This window comes from Tenrec ecaudatus, chromosome 14 (genome assembly GCF_050624435.1).
Source record: "Tenrec ecaudatus isolate mTenEca1 chromosome 14, mTenEca1.hap1, whole genome shotgun sequence".
Taxonomy (NCBI): domain Eukaryota; kingdom Metazoa; phylum Chordata; class Mammalia; order Afrosoricida; family Tenrecidae; genus Tenrec; species Tenrec ecaudatus.
Genome location: NC_134543.1, coordinates 37,357,397 through 37,381,538, shown reverse-complemented (window position 1 = coordinate 37,381,538; position 24,142 = coordinate 37,357,397). Strand labels below are relative to the sequence as shown.

At 44.5% G+C, this 24,142-nt stretch overlaps 1 protein-coding gene and 1 non-coding gene across 2 annotated transcripts; both read left to right on the top strand.

The window, feature by feature from the left end:
- Positions 1 to 337: 337 nt before the first annotated feature.
- On the top strand, positions 338 to 23,659 carry EIF2S1 (eukaryotic translation initiation factor 2 subunit alpha). Its single transcript, XM_075530683.1, has 8 exons — positions 338 to 497; positions 5,203 to 5,444; positions 12,254 to 12,333; positions 14,153 to 14,304; positions 18,063 to 18,169; positions 21,266 to 21,363; positions 22,076 to 22,219; positions 23,100 to 23,659. The coding sequence occupies exons 2-8, from the start codon at positions 5,204 to 5,206 to the stop codon at positions 23,223 to 23,225; spliced, it is 948 nt and encodes a 315-aa protein (XP_075386798.1). The 5' UTR covers positions 338 to 497; position 5,203; the 3' UTR covers positions 23,226 to 23,659.
- On the top strand, positions 3,295 to 3,426 carry LOC142427180 (small Cajal body-specific RNA 14). The gene has a single exon (XR_012779992.1).
- Positions 23,660 to 24,142: the final 483 nt, after the last annotated feature.

Here is a 24,142-nt window from a genome sequence, read left to right as displayed (position 1 = left end):
CCCCTCAATTCCGGTTGGCCAGCGGGCTTTGCCCCGCCTTCAGCGCCTCAGAGGCTGCGCGAGGCGCTCCACGCGCCGGGCGAAACAGGAGGTAAGAGGACACTCCTCCTCTTCCGCCACTTTTCGTTTTGCTTTCACAGCGCCGCCTCGTGGTTGGATAGAACGCAGAGCGAGAATTCCTTCATCAGGGCCAAGGAGTCCGAGTCCTACCTCTTCTCTAAGCTTTGCAGGTTACTTAGCGAAAAATAAGGCGTGTCTTTTCCCCAGTCGTCTTTTGAACCGCATTCTTGCCAGTGCTCGGAGGACTGGGACTCTATGATCGGTGAAGAAGGGCCTCCACGCTCTTGGCGCTTGCGTGGTAGTTCCGCATGCGCAGTGGGGGCTGGCGGAGCGCACGCTGGGGTTCGGCTGCTGCTGCTGGAGGAGCGAGTCCGGGATCTTTCGGATCAAAGCGCTCGACGTGAGACCCTAGTGCGGCACTCACACACGTAACTCAGGTGACTAATCCCCTCATTTCGCTTTCTTCACAACTTTCCTTTGGTTGTGCTCAGTGACGGGTGGTCCAGGGTGGGCTGGAAGCTAAGACACCCCCCCCCCTTTTCCTGAGCGGGAAGTAGCCGGACGCCGCCGGCTGTGCCGCGCGCCTCCTCGCCGGTTCCAAGGCGAGCTTCCGTGTTCCAGAGGCATCTTTGTATGAGCGGTAGAACCTCGGGGTAGAAAAGGGGTCATTGGCCAGTATGCTTATGAGGCTCCACTCGTTGGGGAGGCTAGGAGCGAACGCTCCGTCACCCGCACCCCCGCCCTAGGACCCAGCCCTCTGCTACTTCCGGGCCTCCGAATTCCATCACTCTTTTTTCCTTCCGCCCCAGCACCACTACGAACATGGTTTGTACGTGGAAACCAGGCACAGCACAGATCCAGTGGACTGGGTCACCGTGTTGAAAGGACCTGGTTAGTTAACGAGGACTCAAGAATGGCTTAGTCATCCAGCACGCGGTTTATAAAAACCCTGCCATTGCTTTACCGCCCTTGTGCATTTCTGTCGACTACATCACCCCTTGAATTGCAACTGAATTCGACGACCGGCCGAAGGGCTGCTGCCGTTTAGGATCGGTTTGCCACCAGGGGAACGGAACCGTAGAAACACGCCCGACACGGGTTGTATCCATTGGCAGAGCAAAGTGTAAAATAATACTGCCGGCTAAAATACTTATTTGGACTGAGGGCCCTTTATTCCCACCCAATGCGCCGCTTTTCTTCGATTAAACAGACGCTGTCTTGAACACGAGGGAAGTTTAGATTTTATCCAGATGGGGTGGTTTTTCTGGGGGGGAAACTCGTGCTCTGGCTTTTTAACAGTTTCAGAATTAGAAACCTGACTGCCGATTTTCAGTTCATCAGATGCCAGGTGACGGCTGCTCTGTCTCTAAAGATGCCGTTGCCCGAGACAGTCGTGTTGACAGCCATGTGGTGGCGCTTCCTATGGCAGCAGCAGTGAAATCCTTTCCAGTTTACTGAGCTCTTTATGTGGGCCTCAGATATGAAATGCTGGTCTTCAGAGGAGCACAGCTGTGTTAGGTTGTGGAAGTAGGGTCATCTTGTCAGAGTTTCCCTCTTCACAATTTAGTTTGGGGTGGAATGTGGGCTCCCCGGCACGTTTTGGTGAGCTGATCATGCCCCGCTTTAATCAAGCATGCCAACCATTTGACCAGGCAATGTTACAGTGGGGTCTTACGTAGCTTGGACTGAATACATATTTAAAGATGACTTTTCTCTCTCTTTATTTCAACATACCGGTGCCAGTTGCCATCTAATTGATTCAGATTCATAGTGGCCAGTGTGTTTGGGGGTAGAGTTGCCCTTCACCGGGTTTTCTTCAGAAGCAGAATCTAGGCTTTACCTACAAGGCAGTTTAGTTCCATGGTTGTAACTCACCAGCCCTTAGATTGGTAGCCAGTCGCTTTTTTGTACCACCCACTCCAATATACCTTTTTAATGGGTGTTGGTTGGAAGTGTTTTGTTTTTTAAATCAAATCTCAGCATATGCAGTGTTGTTTAACATTGAGGCTTTGTGGGTTAGAGGAAGAAGCGGTGGGGTACATTGATTCACTGTGCTCCTTTCCTAGTACCTTGTAGTGACTGACTTAGTAGCTTGTGTCCTCTACTCCAGTAGGAGCCTCTCTTGTATCACCAATACTTGGTCCGTAGTAGATCTGCAAAAAAAAAAAGGTAAATTAATAAATAATGTCTCTTTTGCATTTTAATATCTTGGGAAAGCATATCACAGTCTTCAAAATGGGGCGGAGGGTGTTGGGCAGACTATGTTTTATCTTGTTTGAGTCCATCAATACTGAGCTCTGGCAAGGACTAGAGAACCCCAAGCAGCAACAGCTAGCAAGTAGGAGAGCAACTTCTGGAAGCGGCACTGGGGCTGTTGCCTGGGCTTACCACTCTGCTTTCCTGGCTTGAGGGCTTGCTGAGAGCCAAAGCAAATGAGGCACGGTGCTGTGACAAGAAAGGGTTGAATTGACACAAATAAATTAATGCTATTTGTATTTGCATTCTATAAGAGATATGGTCAAATTCTGCTAACTTGCAGCTGCTTAGCTTTAGTGTGAGCAACATACTACCCCCATTGTTCCTTTATTTAATCTATGTTGCCCAGACTTGTGCCTCCTAAAGAAGTTGGTTCATAGCTTCCCGCAGAATTTTTTACTCTTTGCCTGTGTTCTTTAATCGTCAAATTAAGCCTTAGGGGGAAAAAAAAACAAACTCAGTGACTATAGAATAGGGTAGGTCTGCCCCTGTGTATTCCCAAGAGTGTAGATCTTTACAGCTGGTGGATTGAAACCACTGGCCTTGTGGTTAGCCGCTCAGTGCATAGTTCACTACACCGTCAGATATTAGCTGAAGCTTTGTTGGTAAGTAAATGTGTTAGCATTAATCTCTTGTCAATGGGTTAGTTTCTACTGTATCATTTATTTTGAGGCCCATTTTGAAAACTTGAAACTATTTGTAGCTTTCAATTTTTAGTACATACATTTGACCGCAGTTGCTCCCCCCTTTAGAAATACCCTATTTAAAAATAAAACGGGGTTGGGTGGGCAGGGAGAGATAATTAGCTTAGCTCTTTCTTAGTGGATAACTGGCCATTGAATGGTAGCTCCCTGTATTTGCTAAACTCTTCTTTGTTAAGCTACAGGAGAACTCAGTCCCAGCCGTTGTCATAGGTTGTTTTTGTTTGTATGCAGAAAGACAAGGTTTTCTACTCTTATTAAGAGTTACAGTCTTTCAGTAACTGTTCCTGGTATTGATTGCCGTGTAGTTGTACAATACAGCCATGGAGAGTCACAAACATCAAACATCAGCTCCTGCTGACAGTGTCTGTATAGTGATCAGATTTTCTGTGCGATGGCCCGTTACGTACATATTTGTGTAAACAGTCTCGAAATCCCACAGGGGTCCTTCTCTTATAGGCGCAATGAGTTGGTTTCAACTAGGTGGTAGTGAGTTTGGTTTTTTAGTTCTGTGTGTTAACTAGGACAAATTAGCAGCATCCTGTCCATCTGTGGTTTATGATCCAACACTGCATATGTATATTAATGTTGCTTTTTGTTTAAATATGCTGTTTCTCATTGCAATGTGTGCATTTGTTGATAACATTGAGGAAGTACAGCCTCGTGGAAAAAGCATAGAGGGGACCCAAACAGGCAGGTAACATCCTGGCTGTCACTTGCTGGTGATGTGTGAAAGAACTTTAACGCTGGGCCTCAATTTCTGTATAAAATGGAAGAACTAGGAGGAAAGTGGTATCTAGAGAGAGAAGCAGAGGCCAAATTCTGTAGGGCTCTGTAGGTAGTAGGATGGTGTCTCTGTCGATGGGGAACCACAGGAAGATAATGCGGGTGCCAATTAGCAGGTCCTAAACTGTCCTGCAGCTGGAGTTGGTATGTGTGGTCTACAAATAACAGCAGCTTGTCTCCTAGTTAACAAGAAAAATACTTCGTCCATGTAAATGTTCAGCTTTTCTTCGATATTTAGGTCCCATTAATAATTAACTACTGAGCTCTTGTAACAGTAACTAGGTGAAGTTAGCATAAAAGCTATGGTTAGCTTGAGAGCTTGCTTTTAAGAAATACCTAGCTCGAGTATGCTTTCCGCTTTGTTCAGTTCTGTAGGAAAGGCATGGAAGTGTTTGGTGTTGCTAAAGAGTGATGACTTACTAGGTTCTCCACGGCCTAACCAAATCTGAGAGCCACTGTTGTAGAAAAGGAGAGCAAGATCCTAGAGTAGCTTGGGTGGATCAAGGGTTGACTGTAGATGTGATGCTTGGCGGTTAAGGGGAATTTAAACTGTATAGTAAGTGAAACCTGTAAAGCTGTACTCGAGGTTAGGTGTAGCTATTCAACAACAGCAAAATCGGAAGTAATGAGAAGAGTGCAAGACCAAAAAATTAAATTATTCAAATTTGTTTGAAACGAAAGAAAATGAGAAAGGAGGAGCCATTTAAGTGGTGGTTAATATCTGTTGTGATTATTACAGTTGTAGGGTTTGTCTCCTTCGCCTGTGTTGCTGGTGATGGTGTGGCCGTGTGTGATAATGAGAGTTCTTCCTGCATACAGTGGGTGACAGTGCGCACAGGCTTAGCTGAGTGGTAGCTTCGCTGGTAGGTTTATGGGAGTAATGATGCTGCCCATCATTTTGGTATTACGTAAGGTGGTGTTATTAAAGTAATACTTTACCTTGATTGTACTTTTCATCCTTGGGTCTCTGAGTGCTTTATAGGTGGTTATTATTTTTTTTTTTTTTTTGGTTTCTCTGAAACTAGGAACTAGAATCGCCCGAGCCTTACAGAATGTGAAACAAAATAAAAATTAAAGTTTGGTTCTTAACAGAGCTTATTAGATGTTCCTCAAAGGTAGTATGAAACGGATCAAGATGAACTGAGTTCTGTAGTGCTCATCTCTTCAGGTACCATTCCAGAAACTTCCAGAGGTGAGAAAACGAATGAACTCTGCTTTCCTTTGATCTTCTTTCAGCCATCTGTAAAGCGCTGTAATCTAAGGTTTAAAGGTATACGAAGGGGAAAGTGTTACTTTAGTAACGCCCCTTTAAGAAATACCATGCAAGATACTGGAAAATTGATTGCCTCTTCTTCTTGAGTCAAAGTGAATATGTTTGGTTCTTTTGTTACAATTGCAGGATGCCGAGTCTAAGCTGTAGGTTTTACCAGCACAAGTTCCCTGAAGTGGAGGATGTCGTCATGGTGAATGTGAGGTCCATCGCTGAAATGGGGGCCTATGTCAGCTTGCTGGAGTACAACAATATTGAAGGCATGATTCTTCTGAGTGAGCTGTCCAGAAGACGGATCCGTTCTATAAACAAACTCATCCGAATTGGCCGGAATGAATGTGTGGTGGTCATTCGAGTGGACAAAGAGAAAGGTGAGTGAAAAAATGTAAGATAAAGTTCAGCGTTCTGGTGTTGATTGTTAATGTACAAATACAGATTTTGGTCAATTGTCTACTATAATAGTTTTTAAAATCTTTTTATAGTTGAGTTGTTTTTAATATACAGAGTTCTTAGAGGATACCAATTAACTGAGTAACACCACTTTTAAATTAGTAGAGATTTATTAATGCATCTAGGAGCTAGTTACTGTGGGTCAAAGACACCTTTAGATTTTATTTCCAGCCACGAGTACCTGTGTTGGCACCCAGCACTCATTAGTATCTTGGTACATGGCTCATGTCTGCCGGATCTAGAGCAGACACACAAGCCAAGTTTGTGTACACTGGCGTGCTAGACCATGTCTGCTGCCTAGGGAGCCCTTTCCTGATTTAAAGCAAAAGCAGTAATCCAAGCAGGAACATAGGACAAAGGCATGTGAGTTTTAGGGTTTGGGGTTTGGGTTTTTAAATTTTTTTATTATTATTTATTTGAAGATTTAAGAAGGCAATTTATCTACCTCCTTACCTTAACCTATAAAGTTAAAATGGAATTTTTCCATGTACTTTTGAAGCCCCCTTGTATCTCTCTGGTAATGTGTCTCCCAGATCTAACATGTATCTTTAGAAAGTGCTGAATGAATATTAATATCTTTTAATCATTTGCTACTTTTATTCTGGACCCCTGGTAACCATCCCTTTTGTGAGTACAATTTTTATAATACAAGTAAATAAGTTTCAGCTTCATCTGGCGTAATATAATTGGGCCCAGCCATCTTTGTTACTAAGTGCTCATTTCCAGTTAATAGGTAATCATAATGCTTGGAAGACTGCATATAAGTCACTTTGATTGAACTTGTCTTCTTGAATCTTCTTAGCTAGCCAATGCTCTGATACTTTTCTTCACTTCTCCAGAGGAATAAGTTCATATATACTTGACACTAAAAGGGAGAAAGCAGATGTATTTTTAAGATCAGAAAGAAATGGTGGAAGGATATACTTGCATAAATAAGATATATATAATATGCCCATAATAAATGAGGACTGGTTAAATTAATTTAGGAATGCTACACACATGCAATTTTTATACAGAAAGTCTTATATATTCTAATATGGGCAGAGCTCTATGGTAGAATAAGAGAAAAGCAAAGAACAAAATACCCATTCTAGTTAGTAGGAAAGTTCATGTTGCGGGAATGTGAAAAAGTTACCTGAAGACCATGGAGCGCACCCAGAAGCAGGGGAATATCTGAAGACTTGCCATGTAGAAGGAAGCAGTTGCACTGCATGAGCTCTCTGTTTTATGCCCTGGATGTAGACAGCAGACAAGCAGGGCTGCTGAAGCTAGAATGGAAAACCCAGAGTCTTCACTGACGTGAAGAGTCAGACAGAGTTCTGGACGACCACAGCAGCTGCAGAGTGGTAGGACGGGCAGTACAGAAAGCAGAGGCTTACTAAATTGATAAACTCGGCATTATTGAAAAGAACAGTTGGGATCCAGAGGCTTTGCCATGTCCAAGGTACAGTCTAAAATTACTAAACATGTGAAGACCAAACACCCACTGCCAAATAGTCCATTCTGACTCATAGCCTACAGGATGGAGAACTGTTCCTTAGGGTTTTGAAGACAGAATCATACTGCCTCTTCTCTCCACCGAGAGGTTGGTAGCTTTGAGTCCTTGGCCTTTCAGTAAGCAGCCTAACACCTAGCCCACAGCACCACCAAGGTTCTTAAGACATGTGGAGGCACAGGAAAATGTAACCCATATACAAGAGAAAAGACATATCAATGGAGGCTAACCTGAAGGTGACCCACATTGAAAGCAGATGCTATTGCTCAAGACAAAAAAGAAAATGTGCTTGTCGTGAGTGACCAAACAGATCCCCTCAGAAATTAGAAACTACCACAAAGAACCACATAATACATTTCAAACTGAAAAACTTTTTTTCTAATCGTTTTATTAGGGGCTCATACAACTCTTATCACAATCCATACATACATCAGTTGTGTAAAGCACATCTGTACATTCTTTGCCCTCATCATTCTCAAATCATTTGTTCTCCACTTAAGCCACTGGCATCAGATCCTCATTTTTCCCCTCCCTCCCCGCTCTCCACTCCCTCATGAACCCTTGAAAATTTATAAATTATTATTTTGTCATATCTTGCACTGTCCAACATCTCTCTTCACCCACTTTTCTGTTGTCCGTCCCCCAGGGAGGAGGACACATGTAGATCCTTGTAATCAGTTCCCCCTTTCCAACCCACCCTCCCTCTATGCTCCCAGAATCACCTCTCACACCACTGGTCCTGAAGGGATCATCCGCCCTGGATTCCCTGTGTTTCCAGTCCCTATCTATACCAGTGCACATCCTCTGGTCTAGCCACACTTGCAAGGGAGAATCTGGATCATGATAGTGAGAGGGGCGGGGGAGCATTTAGGAACTAGAGGTGAGTTGTATTTTTCATCATTGCTACATCGCACCCTGACTGACACATCTCCCCGAGACTCTTCTGCCAGGAGATCTCCAGTGGCCTACAAATGGGCTTTGGGTCTCCACTCCGCACTACCCCCCTCATTCACAAGAGTTTTTGTTCTGATGATGCCTGATACCTGATCCCTTTGACACGTCGTGATCGCACAGGCTGGTGTGCTTCTTCCATGGGGGCTTTGTTGCTTCTGAGCTAGATGGCTGCTTGTTTACCTTCAAGCTTTTTAAGATCCTAGATGCTATATCTTGGAGTTCTCCGCCCGTCACATAACTACTTCACCACTAGGGATCAGATGCTATATCTTTTAATAGCCGGGCACCATCAACTTTCTTCACCACATTTGCTTATTCACCTGCTTTGTTTTCAGTGTTTGTGTCGGGAAGGTGAGCATCATAGAATGCCAATTTAATAGAAAAGAAAGTATTCTTGCTTTGAGGGAGTACTTGAGTAGAGGCCCAATGTCCTTCTGCTATCTTAATACTAAATAAATTATGCACATAGATCTATTGCCTCATCCTCATACATAAATATATTTACATATGTACATGTCTTTATCTAGAGCTCTATAAATGCCCTTTGCCTCCCAGCTCTTTCCTATATTTCCCTTGACCTTCCTCCTGTCCCACTATCATGCTGAATCCCCACCAGGGTTTCAGCAATTCCTTTTAGTTACCTTACCCTTGATCATGCCCTATCAAGCCTCCTACACCCTCCTCACCACCAATTTGGATCATTTGTTGTTCCCTTGTCCCTGGGTTTGTTAACACCACTTCCTTCCCCCACCCCCCACCTTTCCCATGTTCCCCCCAGAACTGTTGGTCCTGTTGTTTTCTTGTCCAGATTGTTCATCCAGCCTATCTTATTTAGACAGACCTGCGGGGATAACATGCACAAAAACAAGACAGAGCAAAACCAAGTAACTATACAACAAAACAACAACAAACCAATGACAAAGCAAAACACAACAAGAAAGAAAAGCTTGTAGTTAGTTCAAGGATTGCCTGTTGGCCTTTAGGAGTGTTGTCCAGTCCAGTCTGTTGGGGCACCACGCCCTGGCCCCAAAGTCCACCTTCAGCATTCCCTGGGGACCTCACCGCTCCATTCCCTTACTGTTCTGTTCCACCCCCTTAGTGTTTTGCCTTGATGTGGCAGGATCAGATCAGGTGCAGAAAAGCCTTAATACCTAGAAAAATTTCACTGGGTTGGCAAATAGCTAAAGATCAATAAACTTGGAAGATTATTCCATTGAAAAATATTCAGTCTGAAGAAAGGGTTGTAGCACTTTTTCCAATGTCTATAGATCTCTTCTGTAAAGATTTGCAATCTCAGTAGCCCTTTACTAAATGGCAGGGGGGTTGGGCACTAGCAGAATAGAAGAGAGAAAGGGTAGAAAATAATATTTGAAGAAATAATGGCCAGAGGTTTCAGGGTTGATGAACAAATTACAAATTGAGAAGCTCGCCAAACCTTGAGCAAGTAAATACCAATAAGATTGAACATTTGGACACGTCAAAGGGAAAGGCGTTTAAAAAAAGTGAAAAGTTACCAGAGGAAAACGACTGAAAGGGCAAAGGTGGTACAAATCACAACTGACTTCTCTCATCGAAGGTAATGGAGCTCATTGAGTGGAGTGACATCTTTAAAGTCCTGAAGGAAACTTACCAAACTCAACATCTAGGAAAAAGTTCAACAATTAAGTCATTTTCAGATGGCTAGAAATGGAAACTGTGAGACTGCACAGGAAGAAATGTTGAAACTCTTCAGCCTGAAGAGCTATTACGCCAGACTTTGTTCAAACCTGTTTGTTCTCCGAAACGTCAGCAGTTTGAAACCACCAGCTGCTCCTTGGAAGAAAGCATTTCCACCCTACAAAGAGTTACAGTCTCAGAAACTTGGAGGCGCAGTTCTTACCTGTCCTGTATGGTTCCTCTGACTCGGCAGCCACTTGCTGGCAGTGGGGCTTTGTTTATTTAATCTCTTAACAGCCTCACTGCTAAGAGGAAGCACAGCACTGTCTTGAGCTCTTCCAGTCGTTCTGGTGATTTATTGGGTCCAAAGGAGGACTGGGAGCCGTGAGGTCAGACGCGGAGAGAGCCCGGAGAACCCTCAGATTTGTAGCCGGTGGGTCAGAAGTGACATGGGCCTGGGGATCCCTAAGCTTGGGCCTAGCATCTGAAACAATGACCAAGTCTTGGGCGAACTTGGCAGTCTGGATGAGTGTCCTTTTAACTTGGAGGTCTGGCCTACCTCCAGTAGTGAGAATTGGGGGGGGGGGGGGATACCGCATCTACAGCTAGGATTAGAATTCAAGTAGAACTAAATGGGAATTGAATTTCTTCCATTTAATTGGTATATCAGAAAAGAGAGATTTTATTTCATTCAGTTGGTATGAGAAGTAGAATAGATTGGGTTGATTTCTCCCTTACGTAATCCAGACTGAAGCGTCCAGACAATGGCATGCTGCTCAGAAGCAGAAAGAGCACTAGTGATGCGTGCAATAATGTGGATGAACTTTAATTGCATTGTACTAAGTGAAAGAAATCAGACTGGGGCTGACTATTTATTTGAAAATTCTGGAAAAGGTAAAGCCAGGAACAAATAAAAGGGGGTCTGAAAAGTTCATGAGAAATAATCCTATTGTAGAGGAGCTGATGCCAGGGACTTAGATGGAGAGCAGATGTTTTGAGAATGATGAGGGCAATGAATGTACGAATGTGCTTTACACAATTGATGTTTGTATGGATTGTGATGAGTTGTATGAGCTCCTAATAAAACGATATAAAAATAATAATAAAAGAATCCCATTGTCATTGAATCCCTTTTTCCATGATCTTTGTGAAGCCTCCCTCATGTCAGTGGGTGGCAGGGGCTTAGAGTGGGGCTGGACACATGGGCAACTTAGTGGGAGAGATCATGGAAGCAGACATCAACCAGAAGCTGCCAGCAATGCAAAATGAATCCAGACAAGAACATGGAACAAGGGATATCAGTGCTGATGTCAGATGGATCCTAGCTAAAAGCAGTCTGCACGGATGTAAACTGGGCCCTTGACAAGATGGACTCACAGTGGCCTCAGAACATCCGTGTGAGGCCTGATTGAGCAGTGTTTCGTTCTGTTGTGCATAGGGTCACTGCGCAAAGCCAACGCAGTGGCACCTGAATACGGTCGAGTTGTTCTTGATCTTGATTGTAGAGGCTCTGTCAATATATTCCTTTGTTAAAGCTCAGAACTACACACTAAAATAAATGCATTTTACTGTGTGCACAATTTTTAATGAAAAACTCAGTCTGAAATCAATGTATATTAACAATAAAGAAAAGCCATGTAATAATTTCAATGTAGAACACAATCTGTCAAAATTCAACACTTTATAAAGCATCAAACTAAAAATAGAATTTACCTCATTCTACGGCCATAAAACCCTGAACCCGCCTATTCTCTTCTGATCTTGGAAGCTACTAATCAGGTTTGGACTTGATTAGTACTTGGATGGGAAAATTACCTTCATATGATAAATAAAAATCTCAGAAAATTCTACTAGTGTACTTTACCCTCACTAATTGGGAACAAGGCAAAGATGAACTCATACTCACCACTTTAAATCAAAGTTGCACTGGAAGGCCTAACCGGACACAGACATGGATTTCAGGCTCTTTTCTGACTGACCTTCAAAAATTATTTACCCTTCCTTAAAGTTTAAAAAAGAGAGAGAGAATGGCGTGGTGTCCGGAGAGAGGGTGGGGTCTTCGGAAGAGCGGTTAAGAGGGTTCCGTGAGGTGCTCGAGTGCAGCGCCCACGGCAGCAGCAGGACTGGAGTCACTCAAGCCACTCCCTCCCTCCCTGCCTGCCAGCGAGTCCATTCTGACTCAGTGGCTCTTTATGGAAGCAGTGACGGCCTCATCTGTGTCCCACCGAGTGTCTGGTAGGCTAGAACTGTCCACCTTGGAGTTGGTAATCCAGTGCTTATCTAACACCATGGCTCCTTGGTATTCAGTAGAAGGTAATTCTAATTTGTTTCAGGTGTTTTGAGCCCTAAAACGCGATCAGAGTGCATTCCTATTCTGCAAAGCACAGGGAGAGAATTTTGACTAGCTTTCATTCAGATAATTTATTCTCTTTACTAAAGGATCTATAATAATCAGTTACTTGATACTATAACATGTAATATCAATTACTTAATCAAGGTTCCTGCAAACCAGTGAAAATCTCTAGCTTATTTTTTGCTGTGATTTTAGTGAGTAGTAATTGTAGCTACTATAGTGGCCAAGCCAGTCATGAAAGGTCCCAATTTTTCCCAATTTTTTTGTGACAGGGTACATTGATCTGTCAAAAAGAAGAGTTTCTCCAGAGGAAGCAATCAAATGTGAAGACAAATTCACCAAATCCAAAACTGTGAGTGAGTCTTGTCCAAACCAGTTACTCTCTGATGTGACCATCTGTGTGTGGCCTTCCTGGCCAAGAGCACGAATCCCATTGTTTTCTCTACCTTTCTCTGGGGGCTCTCTTAGGAAGTGTTTGGAATCATGCTGAGACCTATTAAAACAGAATAAAGATCTTAAGACATCAGACATTAAGTCCCTCTTTCCCCTCTTTAGCTGACTTTGTTGACTAAACCTGTGGTTTGAAAATGCTATTAGTAAAATTCCTTTAAAATCATTTTCCAAATGCTTGCTATTTAGAATGTAGTCTCTGAACCAGGAACATCGGCATCACCTGGCTGCTCCCTAGGATTGCTGCCTCTCCGCCCCACCAAGAATGAGAAGGCTCCTCTAGGAAGCTCTCGTTTGGTTTTGTCTTCAGGGGATGTCACATTGACTGTTAGTGGGCCCTGCATCAGGAATAGAGACTTAAAAATTAAATTCCCAGCATTAGTTTTTGTTTGGTCTCAGATTGCACTCTTATTTTTCATCCGCTCTATGCTTTCCCAAGGGCATGCCACCCATGACGGTAGCCTCACCCTAAAATGAAGGCTCTCAGGTCCAGTTCTGTGGGTCAGCGAACCCAGCTTCCCTAATGAAATACCTAGAGGCCTCCCACTCCAATACACCTCAACTCCTACCTGTGCGTTTCCGAGACTGTTGGAGAGTAGAAAGCCCTGTCTTTGCCTTGTAAAGCAGCTGGTGGTTTTGAAATTCAGACCTTGTAAATCCCTGCCCAATTAACCATTCTGCCACCAATCCAGCTCCCCCAATTAATTGTCCAGAGGAGCCTCACTCCAGAAGCACCGCTCTGCTCGTGCTCTGTCGGCTACTCTGCTGCGCGCTTCTGTCACTGCCCATCCTGGGTCAGGAAGGGTCACTGCAGGAGTCTCAGGGTCCAGAGGACGTGCTCCACTCCTGACTCTTGATAGTAGTGAGAGGTCACTTATAACCCAGTCATAATCCAGTCAGTGTCTTCCCCTCACCGTTTCACCCATGCCCATCAGGGAAACTAGGGTCACTTGGGAGTCAGGCTGTGGCTGGAAGAGTCACATTAGACGTTGACTACATTGCAGTGTTTTTCTTCACTTCAGCTCCATGTGTGAGTAACTGACAAAACCACGCGAGCGCTTTCTCTTCTCTAAACCCTTTTTCTGTTTTTAGGTTCGGGAGAGTTTAGTGGCAATTGGGTGAAGAGATTGAAGAATAATTAAACAACAGTGAAAGAAATAGGGAAAATTTCCATTCTAGTTCTGTGCTCATATGGAACAAGACAGTAGTTTGCATTTGCTTAATAGTTCTCCATTTATAATATGTTCTCTATGTATTTGAGCTATGCAAGGGCTGTCTGTGATAAAGACTCGCATTCCAAAGATTAATTTGCCTTAAAAGTCAAGATTTGACCTAGGCTCGGGTTCAAATTGAGAACACTATTATTTCTGTTTGCGATACCCTGAAGCTGTCATTCTGGGGAAGCAAGTATTTCGCTTTGGCGATACTTCATTGTCAAGGGATAGATAGTGAAACCGCCCAGAAGGTTTCTTTGCACTACTGTACAAAAATACCTGTTTTAGAACTCCCTTATCCCTGGTGGTTTGCTCATCGGAATCCACAGCACTATGGTGCATTTCTTTCAGCTAAGATGGAGCGCTCGGCGTTCTTCATGACGATGCCTCCACTCTTTCTCAGTCGCTCTCTGAGCCATTGTCACCTAGGGCTGTGGGAAGGACCCTCCTTGGAGTGCTGTAATAGGTCAGCGTCTTTGATGGCTGCCCCGCTCGCTTTGTTTCTAGGTTTACAGCATCCTTCGTCACGTGGCCGAGGTGTTGGAATACACCAAGGACGAGCAGCTGGAGAGCCTGTTCCAGAGGACTGCCTGGGTGTTCGACGACAAGTACAGGAGACCCGGATATGGTGCCTATGATGCCTTCAAGCATGCCGTCTCGTAAGAACTCCTTCCTGACTCGGACTCTCCCTGACGCCCCAGCTGCTGGGCCCGCACACAAGTTGATAGCCTGACATTGATAGTGCAGCATCCACCATTAAGCCCTTGCCAAATTTAGATAAAAATATTTCTAAGAAGGCCAGACCTTTGTGGTTTCATTCCACAACACTCCCTTGAACGCTTTCCTAGCCCTGTTTGGTTATTGTCGTAAGTGTAAAGCTCTCATCCCAAACTGATCTGTCATTATCTTGGCCTTCAGCCGACCGCACTTGAGTCGCCCAGTGTGTCCTGAAACCTCTCCCCTGGCCCTGGCCATCGCCTGGACTCGCTCTGTCGCACACTCATTTTCACACATTCCTTTCTTGGCCGCAGTTTTCTGTTCTTCCATGTAGTTGGTTCTTCTCCTTTATCTCGGGTTCTAATCCCAAGCTTTCCCCCCGTCTCTTTCCCAGTCTTTTGCTTTCTTGTGCCTTTTCTTCTCCAGCACAGACACCAGGGCTCAGCTTTCTTGGTGGCATCAAGAACTTTTTGCCCTGTTGTCTTTTGGTCACCTCGCTATGGAGCGACGCTCCTGTCTTCTCTGCTGTGGAGTGTTGCTAGTAAAAAATGACAGCCTTGCAGGTTAGGGCTACCTCATACGCGGGTCTCCAACCTCAGCCGCGCCCTTTCTGCTGTCCCACGTTCTCACCTCTAGTTCTAGAGCTTCTCCTTGCCGTCTGCATACATCCGCTCCTCTATTGTACAAAGGAAATAGAAGCCACTGCACGAGAACAACTCTGCTCCCTTCCACCATGCCAGCAATCCCATCTCCATTCCACCGGCTGTTTTCTCCTACATTCCTGCATCTTTCCTGTCCCCGGCTAGTCCTAGCCCCCAGGCCCAGCCACCACCCCAGGTGCCCTTTCCATCCATGGTGCCTTCTCTGGGTACCTTTGTACCATCAGTGTAAAAACGGGCTCTGATTCCTTGCATTTAAGCTAAGACGACCACTTCTCTACTTTTTCCTTTAGCCTTTTATTAGCCGCTCCTTTATTTCTGTACTCCCTGCCTCTCCTGCTGGGCTTCTTTGTAAGTGGCAGTGATCTGCAAGCAGCCTCAGCGTGCCTTCTAGCCCTCGGCATGGAGCTAGCAGCCCAGCTGGTGGGCCCCTGTATGACTTAAAATTCTCTCCTAACAACCCTTTGGTATAAGTTAGAATCCTAGTCTTACAGACTTAGGAAACTGAGGCAACGATCGTTTGTCCAAGGCCACCTGACTAGCAAATGACGAACTGAGAACCAGAGTGTGTTGTTTGTTATCCACGAAGCACCGCTCTCCATTTGTGTCCCTGGCCTCCGTCAGTGTGTGATGGCTCGGGTTTCTGTCGACATCTTTTCTCTAGCTTCCATCTCCACTGTTCTCTCCCTTAGAGCTCCGTCTTGGCGTGTGTGGTTCCCTTACGGGTCACACTCTTCTGGCTGCTCACTCCCATCACCGCTATCAGATGTAATTGAGGCTCATTCTTTTCCACGTGTGCAGAGAGGCGTTTCTGAGGTGGCCGGACATTATTCTGTTCCTTCCCTCACTCAGCAGCAGTAATCACTCATTTCTGTTTCTGTGCTTTATTAAAGGCATGTATCTAGGTGTAAATCCCTTTTCTGTTGTATTTACTCTTTCTTGCCCTACTGTATTTTTCCATCGTGTGTATGTGCTGTTGTTGAGCAGCAACACTGACCTACCAATCATAAGGTCGGCAGTTCAAATCCACTGGGTGCTCTACAGGAGAAAAAAGAGGTTTTCTGTTCCCATAAAGATTTAAAATCCCGAAAACCCAAAAGGGCAATTCTGCCATGTCTAATAGGGTTTCTAGATGGCAGGGAGTTTGTGGATAAATGTATATGTACTTCATCTTAGCTTCTTTTTACACGGCCTTTTATCGTGAGAATGTGCTTTATTCCTCTTTCAGTAGGTATTAAGGTAGTTTTCTATTTTATTTTTTTCCACTTATAAAATCCTGTGATTTTATGTCTCTATACATGTTTTAGTGTCACTGCGTAAGCATAGAATTGCTGGAATTATACGTGTCTTTATTTTTATTTTTCCAACCCATAGCACCCTTACAGGACGGGTAAAACTACCCATCCAAGATTAACTCTACAGAAATGGAAAGCTTCATGTTTCTTCCTCAGAGCGGCTGGTGGTTTTGAATTGCTGGCCTTGGAATTAACACACCAATGTATATACCAGAGCTCCTATGGAGTCATCATGAGTTAGAATCGACTCAATGACACTGACTTTGGTTTTTGAGTTTTTAAATTAAGTTTTGCGAAATCGCTGTCCAAATTGATTCCACAGTTTATACTCTTCGGCAATTAAGTGTTCTGAGTTCCTCGAGTACTTTCCATCATTTGTGTAGGTCTGCAATGTTCGTAGTATTGACCATGAAAATGCCATCTTTGGTTTGCATTTTCCTGACTCAGGGTGGTTAGCGTCTTTGCCTGTCTGTGTCGGCCCTTTGTGTTTCCTCTGTTCATCTCATCAGCCCACTCGTGCTGGTCTGCCTCATTGTTGCTCTCTCCGCACGTCTTATGAGCAGAGTAAATGCCACTCCACCCAATTCTTTTTTGCTTGTCTTTCCTTAACCAGACCCCATACTTTTCAGCCTGGTGCTTGCTCATGCTCGCCCTTTTTTCATACGTCACAGCTGTCTTAAAATTGTTTATAAGAAAGTAAAAGTCTTACTGTTGTTTCTAGCCATTTCTATTATGTTCCACCCCCACCCGTTGTTTGTTTATTCAGCAGCCAGAGAGGCACTGTGCTCCAAACTGGGAACCCAGCTGTATATAGACCCTGGCTCCTGGTGCTTTGGAGGTCTGAGGGTCTATGAGAGCTGCTTCCTCCATGAAGCCCTCACTCACTACCTGGAGAGTGCTCCCTTCCGCTCCTAGCTCTAGGAGGCAGTCTCCCTCCACCTCGGGTTTTTGTTTTTTCAGGATTCTAGTTCTTTTCAACTGGGGATTGCTACTGACTAGGGATTAGCTAATGCTTCATTGTAGTGGAATGTCTTATGGACTTAAACACATTTCAGATTGCTCGTTTTAACCAGTGCTCTTTTTAAAAACGGTTTAATAATAACCAAGAGTCATCGATTGTTTTCTATTTGTCACAAACCTTGAAATGCCTTACTAGAGTTTTATCATCTGATACTGATCTCAGTCCCTGTGAGTGATTTTTTTTTTTAACAATTTATTAGGGGCTCATACAACTCTTATCACAGTCCATACATATACATACATCAATTGTATAAAGCACATCTGTACAGTCTTTGCCCTAATCATTTTTTTCTCCTCTTTTCTTTTTTTACATTTTATTAGGGACTCATACAACTCTTATCACCATCCATACATATACATACATCAATTGTATAAAGCACATATCATTCTCAAGGCATTTGCTCTCCACTTAAGCCCCTCGCATCAGGTCCTCTTTTTTTTCCCCTCCCTCCCCTTTCCCCCCTCCCTCATGTGCCCTTGGTAATTTATACATCGTTATTTTGTCATATCTTGCCCCCTGTGAGTGATTTTATCCCCGTTTTACACACTGAGAAGCCATGGTTTAGAAAGACCCTAAAACAGACACAGTGAAGCGCACAGTGAAGATTTGAGCATGAATTCTAATACTGTGCTTGGCCCGTGACCATTATTCTCTGGCAGAAGGTGCGGTTTTACAGTTAGCAGTGATCTAACCTGGACCTTTTGTTTTGTGCTTGTTTTAACCAGAGACCCAGCTATTTTGGATAGTTTAGATTTGAATGAAAATGAGCGGCGAGTACTCATTGACAATATCAATAGGCGTTTGACTCCACAGGCTGTTAAAATTCGAGCAGGTAAGTATTAATGATTTATAAAATATTTTGTATGTAACCCCCGAATTTTTTTAGCTCTAAAATTTAAAGTGTGCCTTATCAGAGACTGCGTGCTGCATTAACTCTGTGTATGGTTTCCAAGTGTCTTTTTTTTAAACAAAAGTTTAAAGAAATTAAATTATATTTTTCTACTGAATCAGCTTAAAATGTATGTTAGCACAAATTAGTAATGACATACATACGAGGCGTACCCATAAAAAGAAGCTCCACTGGGTGGAGCTTTGTGGTACATATTTTCCCTGCTGGGTGAGCACCGAGCAACTCGTCCTGAGTTCGTGCGCCCAGCAGCATCGCCATCGCCTGGGAAGGTCCTCTCTCGTTACACTGATTTTCTTTCTGTTTTTCATGAAAGCAGCTTTGCTCATACCTCATTTTTTGTGACAGCCAATTTAAGAGAACAGCGTTGGGCTGTGGAATTTTGTTTTCTGCTTGGGGAAAATGCCGCAGAGCCTGTTGGGATGTCACGGCTGACAAGGACAGCGCTAGGGGGGTAACTCGGGTGTGCGAGTGGTTTTCTCATTTCAACACTGGTGACTGATTGTTGACAAACCTCCTGGATGCCCGTCAACTTCCTGAATGGACGGAAATGTCAACTCGTCGTTCATTTGGAGTTAGTTCCAGCAGGTCAGACTGTTCATCAAGCTTTCTGTTTAGAGGTTCTGAAAAGATACCATAACCGTGTGCGACAAAAAAGGCCCGATTGGTGGCAGACGGGACTGGTTTTGCCACCGCAACAGTGCACCTGTTCACACAGCCATCTCAGTGCGCCAGTTAGGCACAATGCAGCATGCCGCTCTCGCCCCACAGACCTTACTCACCTGACCTTGCTCCTGCGACCTTTGTTTTCAGAAATGCAGGGCATGAAAGGACAGGGATAGGACTAGTGGAAGAGGTGAAGAAAAAATGAGGGAGGTGCTGTCAGCCATCCAACCAGATGAGTTTGAAAAATGTTTCCAAGAAAATCACTTATTTGCCATAAGTATTAAGTGTAATGGAGAGTACTCTGAAGGTGATAAGTTGGTTTTTGTTTATTTTTTAATCGCTTTGGTGGGGGAGTACCCCCTCGTTTTCATTTGTAGTTTTGTTTTTTTAATTCCTTGTTTCTGTTGGGGACAGTGCTGGTGGACGACTCGAGGGCCCCAGCATCCTCACCACCAGCTTCGATAACTGCCACCACCACTCACTCTCCCTCATATATTTTAACTGGCCTTAGGGTAGATCTTTTTTTAAGAAAGACCATAACGTTTTCATTTGTTTTAGTGAATCTTTTAAAATAATTCCAACAATATAGCAATATTCTTGAATGTCTCTGGAATAAATGATTGGTGGCTGGGATATTCCTCTGAAACATTTTCCTTTATACATGTGCACTAACTTGGGTTTATGAGAATATGCGTTTCCATATAGTTTGCTGTTTACAAAGATGGAATCATAGCATGCAGAATTTCCCCCAACTGCTTCTTTTCCCCTCAGTTCCATGGGTATCTTTCCATGCAAATTACAAGAGTCTTAGTCTTTTTAAAGGCTGGCGGTATTCCACAGCACAGACGACCCTATTATAAACCAGTCGCCTCTTGATGAGCAGTTCACATGTACTGCCACGCTCTCTGAGATACATTTCCAGAAGAATTGCTGGCTCACGGGTACGCGAGTTTGTGATTGGGGTAGATGCACAGTGACAGTTCTAACCATGTGGGTTCTCTTGGTTCTGTCTTAACCACACACCCCCATCTGCATTGTACAAAAGGTTGGAGCCTAGATTTTGAACTCCAGCAGTGTGAACAAAAAGGTCAGCGGTTCACACCCAATATGCAGCTTTGCAGGAGAAGAAAAACTTGCCATAAAGATAGCAGCCTGGGAAACCCTGAGACCGTGCTCTTCTGATGTAGGCTCGCGATGAGTCTGAGTTGACTAGATGGTGCGCGTCAGCAAACCGGTCTACCCCAGCGTCTCCACCTGGATTTCATAGCCAGGATTTAAGCTGCATGCTAAATTTCTGCCTTGTCATTTGTACCTTCATCTTTAGATGGTTTGGTGGAGGGGAGACTCTTTTTTTTTTTTCCACAAGAGAAAAGCTTGTAGTTAGTTCAGGGATCGTTTGCTGGCCCTTAGGAGCGTTTTCCAGTCCAGTCTGTTGGGGCACCACGCCCTGGCCCCAAAGTCCACTTTCAGCATTCCCTGGGGACCTTGCCACTCCATTCCCTTGCTGTTCCGCGGCACTCGGAGGGGAGACTCTTAATGAAACTTTTCATGTTTCTGATTTTTTAAAAATAATTTTATTGCGGGCTCATAAAACTCTTATCACCATACATACATACATCGTGTCAAGCACATTTGTATATTTGTTGCCCTCATCATTCTCAAAACATTTGCTTTCTACTTGAGCCCTTGGTATCAGCTCCTCATTTTTCCACTCCCTCCTGAACCCTTGATAATTTATAAATTATTATTATTGTGTCATACCGTACACTGTCCGACTTCTCCCTTCACCCACTTTTCTGTTTTCCATCCCCAGGGAAGAGGTTATATGTTGATCCTTACAATCGGTTCCCCCTTTCTATCCCACCCTCCCTCTACCCTCCTGGTATCGCCACTCTCACCACTGGTCCTGAGGGGTTCATCTGTCCTGGATTCCCTGTGTTTCCAGGTCCTATCTGTACCAATGTACATCCTCTGGTCTAGCCGGATTTGTAAGGTAGAATTGGGATCATGATAGTGGGGGAGGAGGAAGCATTAAAGAACTAGAGAAAAGTTGTATGCTTCATCATTGCTATATTGCACCCTGACTGGCTCATCTCCCCGTGACCCTTCTGTAAGGGGATGGATGGCCAGTTGTCTGCAGGTGGTCTTTGGATCCCCAGTCCGCACCCCCATCATTCACAATGATATGATAATTCTGATATTTTTCAATAATAGCTACAGTTTCTAATTGAAAGGGTGGTGAAAGTATTCATAAGTTTTGAATATTAGTGTGCCTGCCTCATCTCTGACATGTTTTAGACTTCAGCTCTTGTGGAGAGTTTTGGGTATCAGTGTGTGTACTATGTTTGATTTCAGACATTGAAGTGGCTTGTTATGGTTACGAAGGCATTGATGCTGTTAAAGAAGCCCTGAGAGCAGGCTTGAACTGCTCCACAGAAAGCATGCCCATCAAGGTGAGTGGCCGGTCTCCTCCCGTTGTGCTCCTGCCCTGCTCCACCCCAGGACAGATGAGGTCTTCGTTTTGATTTGGCTTTTCTTTCAAAAGATCATGTCTCCTAACAAAAACTTCTTGTGTTAGTTTGGTTTAAAACCGAATGGGAATTTGTTTTATTGTAGTTTTGTTTTCAGAGAGTCGTTCCCCAGTAAACTGTGATAACGACTTGTTTAATCACCATAGGGCAAAAATTAGTCCTGAGTCTTTGCACTTGGGGTTGTGGTGGGCTGGCTTTGCAACTGAATCGAGCCCCTAGTCAGGTCCCTGGATCTGTGGGCTCCACATTCACGGTTCCAGCAGGCGAGCAGGCAGCGGCAGTCAAAGGCGAAGAAGGAGCGTGAAGTGCCCTTCGTTGCATGAAGGGCTGCACATCTAGAGAGGATGAGCGCTGCGGGAGGAAGCGGGTCGCTCGTTGCAACTGCTGGGCCGTTTCACAGCCGATTGCGCACTGTGGAGTTGGTGGCCGGGGGGTTTTCTGGAACCAACTCCCACGGATGACGGGACACCTGCGGCTTCTACCGCATTACAAATAACCCCGACCGCTGACCTGCAGAACTTGGAGACAGAGTTTGGGATGATACAGCAGATAAACAGAACAATTCTTGGACACCTTTCCTAGCTGTGTGTTGCAAAGGTACATTGGCAGTTGACTTTTTGTCTCTGTCCCTTAGATCAATCTCATAGCGCCTCCTCGGTACGTGATGACTACAACCACCTTGGAGAGAACAGAAGGCCTCTCTGTCCTCAACCAAGCCATGGCGGTCATCAAAGAGAAGATAGAGGAAAAGAGGGGGGTCTTCAACGTTCAGATGGAGGTGCGGTCAGCACCTTTCTCTCTCTGCCTCGTTCTTAACTTTTTTAAAAGAAAGTTAAAGCATCTAAGTGATTCATATTCTCAAATGCCTAACTACTGCTTTTTAAATTGTTCTGTGCAAGTAGAATTACAGCTAACATTTTGTCATTAGTTTAAAGGACTTTTTCTGCGTAAATACAAGCACTTGGCACTGAACTGTCTCAAATGAGAGGGCTTCAAAGAGTTCATAGAAAATGCAATTTAAAAATAATAGCCCCCTACACACACACTCGTGCACACACTCGTGCGCGCACACTCCCCAACTCCTTAAAGCCCCTTTATGCTGTGCGATGATTATTCAGCAACTGTACTCACTGGTGTGACCAGGGTTTTCTCCCTTTAAAAATAGAGCCAATAAACACTAGTCATCGTCAGTTTGAATCGGAATGCTTAAAGTCTGATAGTCAGGAGACGGCTCTTGTCTTTTCTCATATTACCATGTGATTAACCTAGCTAGGGGGCGTGGCATGTGTGGACTGGTGCCCCCTGTGGAAAACCACAGTAGGGGACTGATGTTGACCCTGGCCATGCCTGGTGTCTTCTTTGTTGTCCTCGTGGTATCTATCTGCTATTTGTGGGCATTCCCTAAAGACAATGTGGCTACTGAGGTGCTGTTCATACAGTGTTAGTTCCTATGTGTGAAGAGGGCAGGAAATAGTGATCCATTTTGATACACTTTTTTCCTATTACGTTTTTGGAATTTTCTAGTTATTAGAGAATATGACAAATAATGGCAGAGAAGAAAGGAAAGTGTTTTCTTGAGTTAAAAATACTAGGCGGTGGAGTTGAATTTGTGGCCCATATTACTACTAAACTTTGAAATTTTGCCTTTGTGTCCCCAGCCCAAAGTGGTCACCGATACAGATGAGACCGAGCTCGCCAGGCAGCTCGAGAGGCTTGAGCGAGAAAATGCGGAAGTGGACGGGGATGACGATGCTGAAGAAATGGAGGCCAAAGCTGAAGATTAACTGGGAAACCGAGTACAACTTAAATTTCAGGGCCACAAAACAGCCCTTCCTGGCTGGACTGTGCAAACCCTAGACTTGAAAGTTTTCCAGTATTGAAAACTTCAAAGCCGACTATTTTTTATTTCCAAGTATTTAAATGCTCCAACACACCAGAGCGTCATGTGCCCTCCTAAGCGCCAGCTGGGTTCTCACAGCAGCTCAGCACATCGAGCGCTTTTGATAAGGGAGTGGCCCAATCTCTTGGGGAGGCGACCATCTTCCAGCCAAGAACAGTCCTGACATCGGGCCTGTGGTTTCCTTTTCTGACAGCCCCAGATGGGCCCCTCTGTCGCTCAGTGCCTCCCTGAGCCCGACTGAGGCACCCAAAGCAAACAGTCCCATCTTTCTACAAAATGTATTCAAGCTAACATTCAATAAATTTCTGGGATATTTAACTGTAGGCTTCTTCCTTCTTGTTACTAGATAAGTTTTCGGGTTCCCTAACTTGTGTTCTATTTAGATGTGGAAACGGGCAGATGAGTTGAGCACCTTTTGATGTTTGCTGTGCCTTCTGAACATCTTAAATTAGGGGTTAATTTGGAAAAAGCCTCTTAGAAATGATCTGTTTAGCATATCCTTTCGGAGGGAGATTGTATTAAAGAAAACACTTCGAACAGCAGTGAACGCTGTGCCTGGGGAAATGCTGAAACGAGTTTACAGAGATGCATCCAGAGCGCCTTCTCGAGCAGGCAGGCCCGGCCAGGAGCCACGTGTGTCCCCCGCACTGCAACAGGTGCCGCCATCTGGTCCTTTTGTGCAGGAAAAGGTTCAAGCTAGCCCGGTGGTCTCAAAGCAAGGGCATTGCCTGCCTTTGAAGTCATCAACTGGTGTAAGGGAGGTTTCATAGCAGTTCCTGTGGATGGACTTCAAACTGCTGG

What these genes read in the sequence shown, in the direction of transcription:
- EIF2S1 (XM_075530683.1), top strand. Translation starts at nt 5,204, where the DNA reads ATGCCGAGTCTAAGCTGTAGGTTTTACCAGCACAAGTTCCCTGAAGTG. An exon ending in GGCTGTTAAAATTCGAGCAG is followed by an intron (nt 18,170 to 21,265) that starts GTAAGTATTAAT and finishes GTTTGATTTCAG; the next exon opens with ACATTGAAGTGGCTTGTTAT. An exon ending in CAGAAAGCATGCCCATCAAG is followed by an intron (nt 21,364 to 22,075) that starts GTGAGTGGCCGG and finishes TCTGTCCCTTAG; the next exon opens with ATCAATCTCATAGCGCCTCC.